General features: G+C 37.8%; 1 protein-coding gene across 3 annotated transcripts in view; it reads left to right on the forward strand.

The window, feature by feature from the left end:
* The window catches only part of DYM (dymeclin), a 306,792-nt gene that overhangs the window by 208,443 nt on the left and 84,595 nt on the right, over nt 1-13,754 (forward strand). For all 3 annotated transcript variants that reach the window (XM_066246552.1, XM_066246551.1, XM_066246553.1), the window contains one exon: nt 3,067-3,169. In XM_066246552.1, coding sequence (XP_066102649.1) covers nt 3,067-3,169 — 103 coding nt within the window. The remainder of the gene's footprint in view (nt 1-3,066; nt 3,170-13,754) is intronic.

The raw sequence follows: 13,754 nt of genomic DNA on the forward strand, positions 1-13,754 counted from the left end.
CTTACACCAGCTTTCTTAAAAACAGCTGGGAGCAGAAGCCACAACTACTTAAGGTGGACCATTTCAACATATTATGCCTTTAGTAGTCAAATTTTCCATTATGCCCAAGTGAAAGAGCTTATGTTTAAATAGAAGCTAACTTCCTTGTTTTGTCTTCTACTAACAAGGAAAGAGGATTGTTAGTATTCTCTTTTAAAATAAATAAACTAGCCTTTCTTCTCCAAAGGAAACAATTTTAAATCCTTTTTTTCTTTATTCCTAGGACTCATTTGAGTTTTTTGTACTGATGATGAAAGGTGTCATAGATTACCTCTTCTGTCCTCTGAAGAGGACACTTTTGGAACACTGACCTCCAAGTCTATTGAACCAATAAAACAGCTCCTGAATGCTGGTGTTTTGTAAACTTCATAGAGTACACCGTGTTGCTTCACTTGCCCCCTTGCACTCTTACTCACACCAAAATCTCACTTCTTCCAGGTGTGTTTATTGATTTCCCTTTTTGTTTGGGCATCCAGTTTCTACCTTAGTCTTGTTACGCACTCTGCTACGACCGACCATCAAAGTTCTTTGTCTCAAAAAACTTCTGAAATTCCACTTATTCCAGAAAATGCACTGCAACCAATTAGAAAACTCCTACTAATATCCCACTTTATACTATTTTTTTCTTTAGTAAGAGACAGACAGACAGGGACAGACAGGAAGGGAGAGAGATAAGAAGGATCAACTCATCATTGTAACACCTTAGTTGTTCATTGATTGCTTTCTCATACGTGCTTTGATGGAGGGGGGTCTCCAGCTGAGCGAGTGTCACCTTGCTCAAGCTAGCAACCTTGGGCTTCAAGCTAGCGACCCTGTGCTTAAGCTTAAACGGGATGAGCCGGTACTCAAGCCGGCTACCTCGGGGTTTCAAACCTGGGTCCTCAGCATCCCAGGCTGACCTCTATCCACTATGCCACGACCTGGTCAGACCCCCAATTTATACATTTTTAATGTGAATACACATTATACACTATCCCAATATATCTTTACTTTTTAATTACCATCACCTGCAAAATAATTTGTACATTAAAAAATATATGTGCCTAACACAGTTCACAATTCTTTTACTCAGCAGTTTTACTTCAAGGAATTTATCCTAGCTTATCTTCTTTCAGGTAGGCTAGAAATTGTGTATAAGGGTGTTTGCCAACTGGAAACGTTACAGTGATTGCCAATAGACTAATTAAATTATGGTATATCTATACTTAGCACTCAATAAATGTTTGTTGAATGAATCAAAAAATATATATTGTTAAGTTGAAAAAGTACAGGTACAGAACAGTTCATATTTTGTGGAATAAAAAAGATTAATGTAAACAGTATTCATTTATTCCTTGATGTACGTAACATTTCTAGAATAGTATACACAGGAAACTAACAATAGTTTCCAATTGGTCATGGGAATGGGCTTGAATAGAAAGTACAGTGTTTACTTTTAACCTTAAAAAGGAAAAATAAAGCAAAGAACTTTAAATGGAGAAGACCCAGGAAAATAAAATGAATGGAAAAAATGCACAGACCCTTATAGATTGACTCTTATTTCCTACTTCTTATACAGCCCTTTCTTCCCGCTCATCTCACTTTCCCCTGCTGTGCCTCTGGGCTTTGCCTTCTGCTTAGAAATGCCTTTTCTCTTGTACAGATCTTTTTCTTCAGTGCTCTCTGTAAGATCTAACACCTTCATAAAATTTTGCTGGACTATTCCATTTTAAAGAACTCTCTCTCTTAGCCATATGCTTAATACTTAATCAGTATTATATGGTTTCACACTTACTCATTCTGTAATTATTTCACTTAATTTTCTTCCAACTGTATTTGAGTATAAATTTAGAGATGTTTCTTGCCTCTGTTACATTTGCTTTGTATAATCCAGCATTACCAATAAGTGTTTAAGGAATTTTTATTTTTGATCGTGTTAAAACTTAATCTAGAAAGAAGCCTTACTAGCCTTGTCTTCAGTGAATATCCATTTAAAGCATCTGAATGAGTAAGGATTTCCCTACATAGATGTTCAAGGTAGTATTTTATTTAACAGGGTATCACTAAGAAAAACTAGAGTAATATTTTTGGCATTTTTTTTAATACTACAAATTAGCCTGACCAGTGGTGGCGCAGTGGATAAAGCGTCAACCTGGAACGCTAAGGTCACTGGTTCAAAACCCCTTTGGCAAATTTCTGGACCTCCCTCTTGCATTTCTCTCCCATCTGATTATCTGCCCTGAAAATTCCAGCTGCCATAGCCACCCCAAATCCATATCTCTGTGTCTTCTCCACTCAGCACAATACTGAGAGTGTACTCTTTGGGCCCCACCATTCTGAACCACAGTCTGGAGTCTTCTGCTAGGCAGAAACTCACCATATGTAGATTTCTCTGCTTTTAAGGATCATAACCCTGTACTTCTCATGTTGTATAACATCTGAAAAGTTGTTTCCTATATTTTCTCCAGTTTCTTTGTTGTTTACAGCAAGAGAATTATTCAGTGCCAGGCAATTCATCATGGTCAGAGACAGAAATCTTATGTATATTTAAAGTCATTCCTTTTGAGAAATAAGAATATAAAGTTATAATGTTAAATCATAGACTCTCTTATACTAGAGAAATAATCTAACCCAACACACTTAATTGAAAGATGAGAAAATTGAGATATAACAAGCTCATGTGACTTATAATATACTATGAGTTACTCATAGTCATTGCATAACCCAGGTTTTCTAAATCTCTGCCTATTTCTTCCACAAGTAATCTTCTGAAAAGTTCTCCTATGTTTGAAATATAATTTTAACTTGTCAGTTTTTTAATATTTTAGAACCCTTATAATTTAAATATTCTCCTCACTTCATTCTTTTAGTATATCAATAGTATTATTATTATTCCTGCTATTAATGTAAACATGAAAAAAGGATTATTACAAGTGTATTTTAGAATGATTGACATTCTATGGAGCTATATAATTCCATGTAAGACCTAGAAAAGGAGACACTGAGTATATTTTTATAGTCGGTTTTATTTGTTTTTTATTTTTTCAGTTTGTTTTCCTTGCTGTCTAAAAAACACAACAAAGTTCTGGAACAAGCCACACAGTCCTTGAGAGGTTCGCTAAGTTCCAATGATGTGCCTCTTCCAGATTATGTAAGTAGCTACCTTACTTTGTCAATAAAAATTTTTCCTTTGGCTAAATTTATAAATAGCAGTACTGCTCTCTTCTCAAGGTCTGCCTGGGATCCTCATGCCCTAGAGATCTCTAATGTGCAAATAAAGGAGTGACATCTTAAGTCAAAGGGGAAATTTTAATGATTATTAACAAATAGTTAAAAAGTCAACACTAAACCAGTGATTTTTTAATAATTAGGACTCTTATTACTTTAGTCAAGAAACCCTCTCAAACTGATTACAGAAAAATAAAAGGAGGCCCTGGCCAGTTAGCTAAGTGGTAGAGCGTCAGCCCAACGTGTGGATGTCCCAGGTTCAATTCCCCATCAGGGCACACAGGAGAAGCGCCCATCTGCTTCTCCACCCTCTTCCCTCTCCTTTCTCTCTCTCTCTTCTTCCCCTCCCACAGCCAAGGCTCCATTGGAGCAAAGTTGGCCCAGGCACTGAGGATGGCTCCATGGCCTCCACCTCAGGTGCTAGAATGGCTCCAGTTGCAATGGAACAACACCCCAGATGGGCAGAGCATTGCCTCCCAGTGAGCATGCTGGGTGGATCCCGGTCTCTCTGCCTCCCTGCTTCTCTCACTTCAGAAAAATATAAAAAATAATAATAATAAAAGTAAAAGAGGGTTTTGTACAGGAAGTATGCAAAAGTTTCTCACTCAAGAGGAGGACGTAAACATATTTTGTGGAAAACGAGACTCTGATATTGAAAAGCATTGAATTAAAAAATAATCCTGTCTTTCTGAGGCCATTTAGTTTCTGTTTTCTGCTGCTTTTTTGCTTCAGTATGCTTCTTCTGCTTCCTATAGGCAAGATTTCTCTGTTTGCTGACTGAGCAACCCCAATCCTTTCTCCTCCTACCTCCCAACCCATAGCATGTCCTTGTGAGTGTCACGCCGTTAGCTAGTACACTGATCAGAGTCTTGAAGCCCTAATTCTCACTTCCTGGGAAAGAGACTCTAATTGGCTCTGCAGGGTCAGTGTGCTACTCTAGTCTTGTCAGCCTTGGCCAGCAGAGAACAGCAGTGACACGTTGCCTTTGTTTCATCCACTCTAAAGATGAAGAGTGTAATTCCACCTGACCTCAGGATGATGATGGAATAGTATTTTATAATAGTAGGAAGGAGAATGCAGTATGAGTTCCTGTAGGGCAGTGACATTTCATATATTTTGGAACATAGAATAGGTGAGGATGCTAAAAATTATCCTGTCCTAAACGATAGAAGTTGCTTAACAAGCTCTAATAAGGACCTCCCTAAATCCCCATGCAGCAGCTTAGTGTTGATACTTAGAAACTTAATGAGAGAATTTTTAGAATCTGATTTTGAAGTGGTGATGCATACCAGACAGCCGGAGAGTTGTTTTGCTTGTTTCCTGTGGTTTGTTTCATTTCTAAATGGTTGTGCTGATATGAGACTGTGGGAACAGCACCCAGTCCGGATAGCAGGCGCTGATACACAGAGATAGCTGTCTGCAGCCCAGCCTGACTGGTGCTATTTTTCTTCTCTTTTATTTATTTAGTGTGTGTGTGAGAGAGAGAGAGGGAAAGAGACAGAGAGAGCTGTCATCCCATTAAGGTATTTGGTTTATAATTCCAAAATACTTCTCTCACAAATAAAAACAAAAAAAGTTATCTTTTAAGATTTTCCTGCTGGTTGAATATTCTCAACTTTAAAAAAATTAGTATAATAGGTGCTTACTTCTATCTTTGCCACGACTTGTTAAAAGAAAAATATTTCCTCTTTAATGGCTCCTTGGAAACATCAGTTAAAGTCTGAATGACAGTGGGGATTGTGTATATTAAGAATTTGAATTTGGGCCCTGGCCGGTTGGCTCAGTGGTAGAGTGTTGGCCTGGCATGCAGGAGTCCTGGGTTCAATTCCTGGCCAGGGCACACAGGAGAGGCGCCCATCTGCTTCTCCACCCCCCCTCCTCTCCTTCCTCTCTGTCTCTTCCCCTCCCACAGCCAAGGCTCCATTGGAGCAAAGTTGGCCCGGGCACTGAGGATGGCTCCATGGCCTCTGCCTCAGGCGCTAGAATGGCTCTGGTTGCAACAGAGCAACACCCCAGATGGGCAGAGCATCGCCCCCTGGTGGGCATGCCGGGTGGATCCCGGTCAGGTGCATGCGGGAGTCTGTCTGACTGCCTCCCCATTTCCAGCTTCAGAAAAATACAAAAATACAAAAAAAAAAAAAAAAAGAATTTGAATTTGGTTCATCTGTAAATGTTTTGCTATTTTGGTACAGTTGTCACTTTATGTAGTATTTCTGTTACCGTTCCACAAAAATGTGTTGAAGGTTCGTATATAATCTTAAGGTTGCCTGAGCAGCACTCACCTCTAATAAGAATCTATAAGATTGGTATTTCTTTGAGAAAATGGGTCATATTTATTATTTTTTGTCAATTATGGGGACAGTTATGCAATGGGAGGATGCCCAGGTCTTTAACAGACATATGAATTCTCCTGTTGAACTTCACAGTGTCTGAGTCACTATTTTCTTCTTGCATGAAATAGTCACTAAGTAAAAATGAATTTCTTCAAGTATCTGCTTCCTAGAAATACTGGGGAAATTCCATTTGGAATCTGTCACTGACATTCCTTATTTTATCATTTATGTGTGTGAGACTTTATAAATCACATTTTCCAAATGGGTTGATGGACATGAATTTTGCTGCCTTTCCTTCGAGCTCATTGAAGAGGGTGGGTAACACTGGTCCAGTAGAGGTGATGGTCACTGTGAGTCACTCCTCGTGCCTGTGAGCCAAAGGTGGTGAAAGAACACAGCAATCTTGAGAGGAAGCGCTGCGGTGTGTTCTTTGGTTTTTATTTGCCATTCCCATTGCTCAAACATTACGTATGGATAAGTGATTTACATATTTGAGACCGTGTTCTCATTGTCATTCTCTTTTAAATTGGTCATTAACTGGGAAATGAAATATATTCCTCCTTATTCTTCCCCAGAAATTTTACTTAAGTGTCTTTGCCAACCAATAGCCACATAAAATTCTGTGACCTAGATTAATGCTTCAGATCACTTGTTTGTAAAAGATGGAAAAGGAAAATGAAAGGGTCTGAAGGCAGAAGTGGATTCCCTGGTGTACATTTTCTACACCAGGATCGGATAAACTATATTAGCAAAGATTTTGAGTAAGTGCTTAAAATAAGGATATGGTTTTCTTCTCACTGTAGTACAGAGTGTACTTTCAGTCTACCTAGAGGTTTCTCAGTTTATTAAGAAAATGTTTATTCTTATTATACTGTATAATTCACAAGTCAGTTGAGTAACAACATAGAAAGCAAACAGCAAGTTACAAAAACATTATTATTATTACTCTAGTACAACCATGTTTGTCTGAATGTGTCAGGGGAAAACTGAAGCCTTTCCCCAAGTTCTAGATAATGAGGAAATGCCTTGGCTGCTAAGGGGAAATAAACAAAAATTGCACTCAGGTTGTCTGTCGGGAGAAAGAATGCCCACTTCAGAGAGTGACAGCTGGTTCTGCAGCCTCTGCAAGGGACAATGAAGATGTTTCGGAGGCAAGTGAAGTTCAGTTGACTTGGCTACTAAGCTTTAGTGTCTTTATATCGAGGTTTCATAAAATTTGATGTAAATGACTTAAAGGGACAGGAGAGGATTGTTAAGGAATCTTTCAACAATTTTTTTAAATAAGAATAAAGTTTTCAAACAACTTTGATCATATACAACAGAACCTCAATAAAAGAAATGAACAAAAATAATAAATGAGTTATAATTGCTTTCTAAACTGTAAGCATGGTTTTTAATTATGAGTATTGTCAAAATGTCATTTAAGCTTTGTTTTTTTAATTTCTATTAATCACCTTAGCAACTATTTGAGATGAGAAGGATCTTTTACTCTAGGTGGGACCATATGGAACCAAATTATATTGCCCTTTGATCATCAAAGGACTTTGAATCTTTCCTTAGGACAGGCTCTCCCATTTCATTCCAACCAGTGAATGCAAAGGCACAGCCAGAACGAGCAAGAGCCAGAATCAGAAAAACCCATTTCCCTTCCTGATTACACAGCTAAGCAACATTTTCCAACACCCTTGCGTCTTGGTGGGGGGTGAGGGGCATATGACTAGCTCTCACAGGTGGAATGTAGATGGAAGTGATGTCACCACTGCACCATCTTCCCCACTTGCCCTCGTCATCTGCCGGCTCCATGCAGGCAATCAAGTGGGAGATTCTGAGGTCTCGGAGGCAGTGTCCAGACCCCTCGGTCATCTCCTGGAAGACGAACTGAGTACCCTGTTGGATTGTGATGCAAATGAGCAATAAAGCTTTCCTACGTTAAAAAATATGGGCAAAGGGACTGCATAGTCATTTCTCCAAAGAAGACATCCAAGTGACCAGTAAGCACATCAAAAGATGTTCAACATTAGCCATTAGGGAAATGCAAATCAAAACCATAATGAGCTTGACCAGGCAGTGGTGCAGTGGATAGAGCATCGGACTGGGATGTGGAGGACCCAGGTTTAAGACCCTGAGGTTGCCAACTTGAGCACAGGCTCATCTGGTTTGAGGAAGGCTCACCAGCTAGAGTCCAAGGTTGCTGGCTCGAGCAAGGGGTTACTCGGTCTGCTGTAGCCCCCCATTCGAGGCACATATGAGAAATCAATCAATGAACAACTAAGAAACCACAATGAAGAATTGATGTTTCTCATCTCCCTTCCTGTCTGTCTGTCCCTATCTGTCCCCCTCTCTGACTCTCTCTCTGTATCTGCCACATACACACACACACACACACACACACACAAAACCATAATGAAGTTCATACCCACCAGGATATGACTGTTATCAAAAAGACAGATAATCACGTGTTGGTGAGGGTGTGGAGAAATTAGCATCCTCATATAGTAACTGCTGGTGAGAATGTAAAATTGTGCAGCTGCTTTGGAAAACATTTTGCAGTTTCTCAAAAGACAAAGCAAAGAATAACCATGTGACCTAGCATATGGTAATAAATACTTCTAAGGAATTGAAAACATATGTCCATGCAAAAATGTGAATGTTCATAGCACCATAATTTATAATAGCCCCAAAATGGCAACAACCCAAATGTCCATCACTGGTCAGCGGATAAATAAAATGTGGTATATCCATACAATGGAATATTATTCAACAATGAAAATGAATGGTGTATGCTCACTTTGGCAGCACATACCTTAAAAGGGATGAATTACAGATGGATAAACCTTGAAAACATGGGAAGTGAAAGGAGCCAGTAACGAAAGGCCACACAGGCAAATCTTATAGAGATAAATAGTAAGTGGTTCGGGGTAGGAGTCATTGCGAATGGGTACAGGTTTTCTTTTGGGGATGATGGAAATGTTTTAAAATTAGATTGTGGGGATGCTTGCCCAACCCTGGAATTTGCTAAAAAAAAAATGAATTATACTAGGTAGTACTAGAAGCACTAGGAATAAAAAAGACCTGTTTGTTAAATGTAATAGCAGATAGGTATTAACGTGGCTGGCATTGTGGCATGAGGGTCAGTGTAGTAAAACAAATCTTATACTTTGAAAAAGTTAATATTTTCAAGAAAGGAAGACATGTTTCTCATAGAGTGACTTGACTTCAGAAACTGCTGAAGCCAATTAGATAAGCAGTACACAAAGGTATGTGTGTTTGTCAGCCTGGTGTAAGAGCAAAAGAAAAAAATGGGGACAAGCAAAATATCCATCAGTAGGGGACCAATTAAGGTACAGATTCATCCACTCCAACATTCTGCAGCCATTTTTTCTTTCTTTTCTTTTATTCATTTTGAGAGGAGAGAGAGTGAGAGAGAGAGAGAAAGGGGGGAGGAGCAGGAAGCATCAACTCCCATATGTGCCTTGACTGGACAAGTGCAGGGTTTCAAACCGACAACCTCAGCATTCCAGGTCAACGCTTGATCCACTGCGCCACCACAGGTCAGGCCTCTGCAGCCATTTTTTAAAAAGTGAACTCAATCTATATGGGTTTATATGAAAAGATATAACACTTAAATCAGTTTTCAAAAACCCACACTTTATAGTATACAGGCTATTGTACATGTGTGTTTGAAAATATGCATTGATTTTCCTGGAATAATGTACATGGAGCTGTTAACTAGTGGTTACCTGTGGGAGCCAGACTGAAGGGTAAGAAAAGTCGAACTTTATATTTTTTACATTACACTCTTCTTCAGGGGGATAAATCTTTAAATCTTTTTCAGGTGTACACACAATTTACTTTACCCTTCTCTTTTCAGATAACTTTAGACTGATGGAAGAGTTTTAAAGAATTTGCATGTATTGCTCACCCACGTTCTCTTTTTGTCCTCTTTTGTAAATGTTTTATATAACCATAGAACATTTATGAAAACTAAGAACTTAGCCTTGGTACAATAATGTTGACTAAAATATAAATCTCATTTGAATGTTGCTAGTTTGGCACTAATGCCCCTTTTACTCCTGTCTAGGATCCAATGCAGGATCTCCCATTGCATTCTGTTGCCATGGCTCCTTAGTCTTTCCTTGTCTTTCGAGACCTTGAGCCTTTAGAAGAGTACTGGTCAGTTATTTTGCAGACTGTCTTCAACTTGGGTTCGTCTGGCATTTTCTCATTGTTAGATCAACATTATGCCTTGTTGGGAAGGATACCACAGAAGTGATAGCCCCCTCAGTGCATTGTATACATGACGTTGGTATGTGTTACAGGTGATCTTCACCTGTGTTTACCTAAAACACCTTACTAGAGTGATATCTGCCAAGTTCCTTCACTGTAAACCTGCCAACTCTCCTTTTGTAATTACTATATCTTTGGGGAAGATACTTTGAGATTTTGCCAAACTCCTGTTTCTGTTTAAACATTTCCCCATAAATTTTAGCATCCATTGATCAATCTTGCCTGCAGCATATTTACTGATTTATTAATGATGTTCTATTTGTCTCAGTTCTTCTACATTTATTAATAGAATTCTTCTGCAAGGAAGAGCTGTCCCCTCTCCCCGACGTGTTTACTTATGCAGTTATTATTCATGTTGGTATGGACTCCTGGATACTAATTTTATTGTTTGTTTTTTGTTTTATAAACCAGGACTATTATTTGGTGATATAGGGTGGTTCCAGCATTGGCCATTGGGTTCTCTTTCCGATTGTGTCCTCTGCCCTTTGAATATGCTCCTATTTTTTTTTCTTCCCTTCCTCCCTCTCTTCCTTCCTTCTCTCTCCTGTTTTTAGTTTAGACCCTCAACATGCTCCAAATCATTTTGTATTTCCCCTGCTCCAGCTCTAGAATCAACCAATTCTCCATGGAAGGTCATGAAATTTGAATCAAGATCTTTATTGTTACTTTCATAATGTTGAAATTGAAAAAAAAAAAAGAGCCAAATCTGGTGACTGAGGTTGGTGAACATCCCTAAAGAACACAACTGCTTTGAACTTAAATATTGTAGATCTAAGCCCCATATTGATTAGGTCTCAGGAAGTCTCTTCTTTAATACAATACAATTGATTTTAAAATTCAAATAAATAAAGCTCAAGGCAAGTGAGCAAGCTCCCCACCCACCCTGCCACTTCTTTTCATAATTAAAAACTAGGTTGACTTTAACGTAATAAGACTGGTTTTCTTGGTTGTATTATAACTTGGCTTTGGATGCACTTCTGAATTTTCTGAGGATGATTCTGAGGATGCTTGCGAGGACAGTTTTTAGTTGGAGGGCTTGCTCCCCTCTTGTTAAAAAAAATAATAATAATTCCTTTATTCTTAAAAAGCATACCTCAATTGAGGGAAAGACTACTGGCCTTTCTTTATTCCTGAAGAGGAAGTTGTCCTGTCCCTTCTTACGGAGTATGGTAAAATAGTCTTCCAAGGGTTTTTTTTTAATTATCATTAAAAATACTTAAATAACTTTTATGTTGCTTCCTCTGGCTTATAAAAGGAAATAGGATGTGTTTGCACTGAAATCTGGCAATGATTAATTAATGTTCTAAGTGAAGTTTAAAGAATACAGAAAAAAATAACCCACGCATATTAAATTCAGTAGCAATGTGTGATAAATTTGTAAAAACCAATGATCAAGGTTTCCTTTTTCTTCTCCCTTCCCATTGTAGTGAAAAAAACTTACCTGCTGCTGTGCAGAGCTAATAAAAAAAAAGAACACCTTTTCCTGAGGTTTTTCAAATTCTTTATTATTTAGGAAATCATTATTTTAATTTTCTGTTTGCTCAAATTTTGATTGTTTCTCCCTTTCTCTCTCCCTCTCTGCCTGAGTTTGTAGTTCCTAATAGGAAGAAAAGAAGTCTACTATTTGGAATTTTCTTTGATATATCCTTGATTTACATGGCAAATAGAAAGCAGCTGTCTATTTAAACATCTAATTCTTGAAACCATAGTCCCCTCAAGCGTCATCTGGAAATAATGTAGCTTGTAAAACAAAGCTAAGAAGAAAAGGCAATGTTTGTTTTATGTGGGATGAATGATTTCTGTTGGGGTCCTTTAATTCAGCTATTATGAGGGTTATTAAAAAGCAGTATTACAAAAGAGGCTTAAATGAAAAGAATTTTTTTTGAGCTGGTATCTTATTATTACAGTTGATTATAGTCAAAGCTGCAAATGTTTTTAAAATGGCACTTTTAGTTTCTCCAGATAAGACCTCAAAAAACCAGTCATCTTACTCATGGTATGAGTGCAACTACAATTCTTTCCTTAGTTGATTTAATTTTAGAAAACATTGTATTTGAGACTTTAGCGCTGCCTGCTTTTTGGAAATTTCATGGGTTTCTGAAAAATTCTCAAGAATCCTTGTAAGAATATTTGGGGTCACCTTATAAATGCAAAAATGAGCATGAAAGCATCAGAGTTCATCTAGACTTCAGGTATTATTAGAATATTCAGATAACTCTAGATCAAGTTAAACATAAATTATTTCTTCATAAGTTACTTGAATTCTGATATGTGAGATCTCAGTCATGAGAAGCGTTATACTTTGAGAAGTAGAAAAGGCAAGTTAACTTTGGCTTTGACAGTTGTTAAAGACTATTCCATATTTGGGGTGTATTGGTTTTCTTGATTTGTTAATACAACAAAGCATTTATTTTTGGATAGTTGGCATATAAGAACTAAATTTCTTTTCTAAAACATACTTGATACCACAGAAATGAAATTACTTAACATGTTTGTTTAATAATCAATAGGGCAGGCATGGTTAATTATTTTCACACATTTGAGTCACCTGTATACTCTCACATGGTATTTTCTATTATCTCAAATTTGTATTTTGACTGAAGTCATGAGGAGAGTATTGGGTTGCTCTGAAACATTTTTTTCCTTTAATATACAATGCTAATTGATCAGTTGAGAGATTGTATTAATGATTTATCCTTTTTAAGGTTATGTTCAAAGCCTAAAAAGTACTGAGCTTTTAATAACCGAGTATTACCCTTGTTACGAAGTTATTTCACACTGGTCCATGAATTCAGATTAGAACAAGAGTAACTCTTGCTTTAAGCTCATAACCAACTCTTGGTTCTAAGTTTCCCATACCCACTGTGAATGCTCCATATAATTATTAATATTCTCCAGGTTTACCATAATACCAGTTACAAAAGAGTAATGTATGCAACAAACACACTCCATATGGTACTTGAAATGCCGTATTCTTCATCCAACAAGTAGTGAGCAACTACTGTTTTCAGGCACTTTTCTCTGCCCTGTGAGGACATCAGTGAAGATGAAAATTTCTGCTCACAGGAAGTCTACATTCTCATGAGGAGAGATGTGTAATGATTGCACACTCGGGTAAATGAAGGAAATGGTAGAAGGTCCCATGGGAGAAGAAAGCAGGATAAGGGAATTACACAAAAGTGTGAATTTACTTTGTTTTTAGCACTGTTGAACTGCTAGAAAACTGGTTAAGATGTAAATGTTCTGTGTCTTCTACTACAATTTTTTGTTGTTTTTAAAAATATGAGCCCTAACCCTGGCCGAATAGCTTGGTTGTTGTCCTGAAGCACAAAGGTTGCTGGTTCTATCCTTGGTCAGGGTACATACAGGAAGAGCTCAATGTCCTGTCTCTCTCTTGCTCTCTCTCTCTCTTTCTCTCTTCCTCACTCACTGAAATCAATAAATAAAAATTTTAAAATGTATATTTGAGCTCTGGGATCTGAAAAAAACTAGATTTAACCTTCATATGACCTTGACCTTATTAAGCCCTCTGATCTTTGGTTTTCTTATTTATTAAATAAAAACAATAGTACCTGGCCCATGGGACTGTAATGAGAATTAAATGAGAGGTGGCACGGAAAGTAGTCAGTGAAATATTCAGCATATAGCAATTGCTATGGCAACATGAGTGGCCATTGTTACTGTCCCCACAGTTTCTGCCACCTGATGATAGGAAAATATGTCCTTTATTCTCATATCACTGAAAACTGAGGAAGGCCAATTAAACGTCCCTTTTCAGTGCACTGCAGCGTCATGGAGTAAGCTTACACTGCAGGTTAGACTTGAGTTCACTCGCGATTGTAGCACTTTCTAGGTATGTTACCTCAGATAGTAAATATTTAGTTAGTG

Source organism: Saccopteryx bilineata, chromosome 11 (genome assembly GCF_036850765.1).
Source record: "Saccopteryx bilineata isolate mSacBil1 chromosome 11, mSacBil1_pri_phased_curated, whole genome shotgun sequence".
Lineage (NCBI taxonomy): Eukaryota > Metazoa > Chordata > Mammalia > Chiroptera > Emballonuridae > Saccopteryx > Saccopteryx bilineata.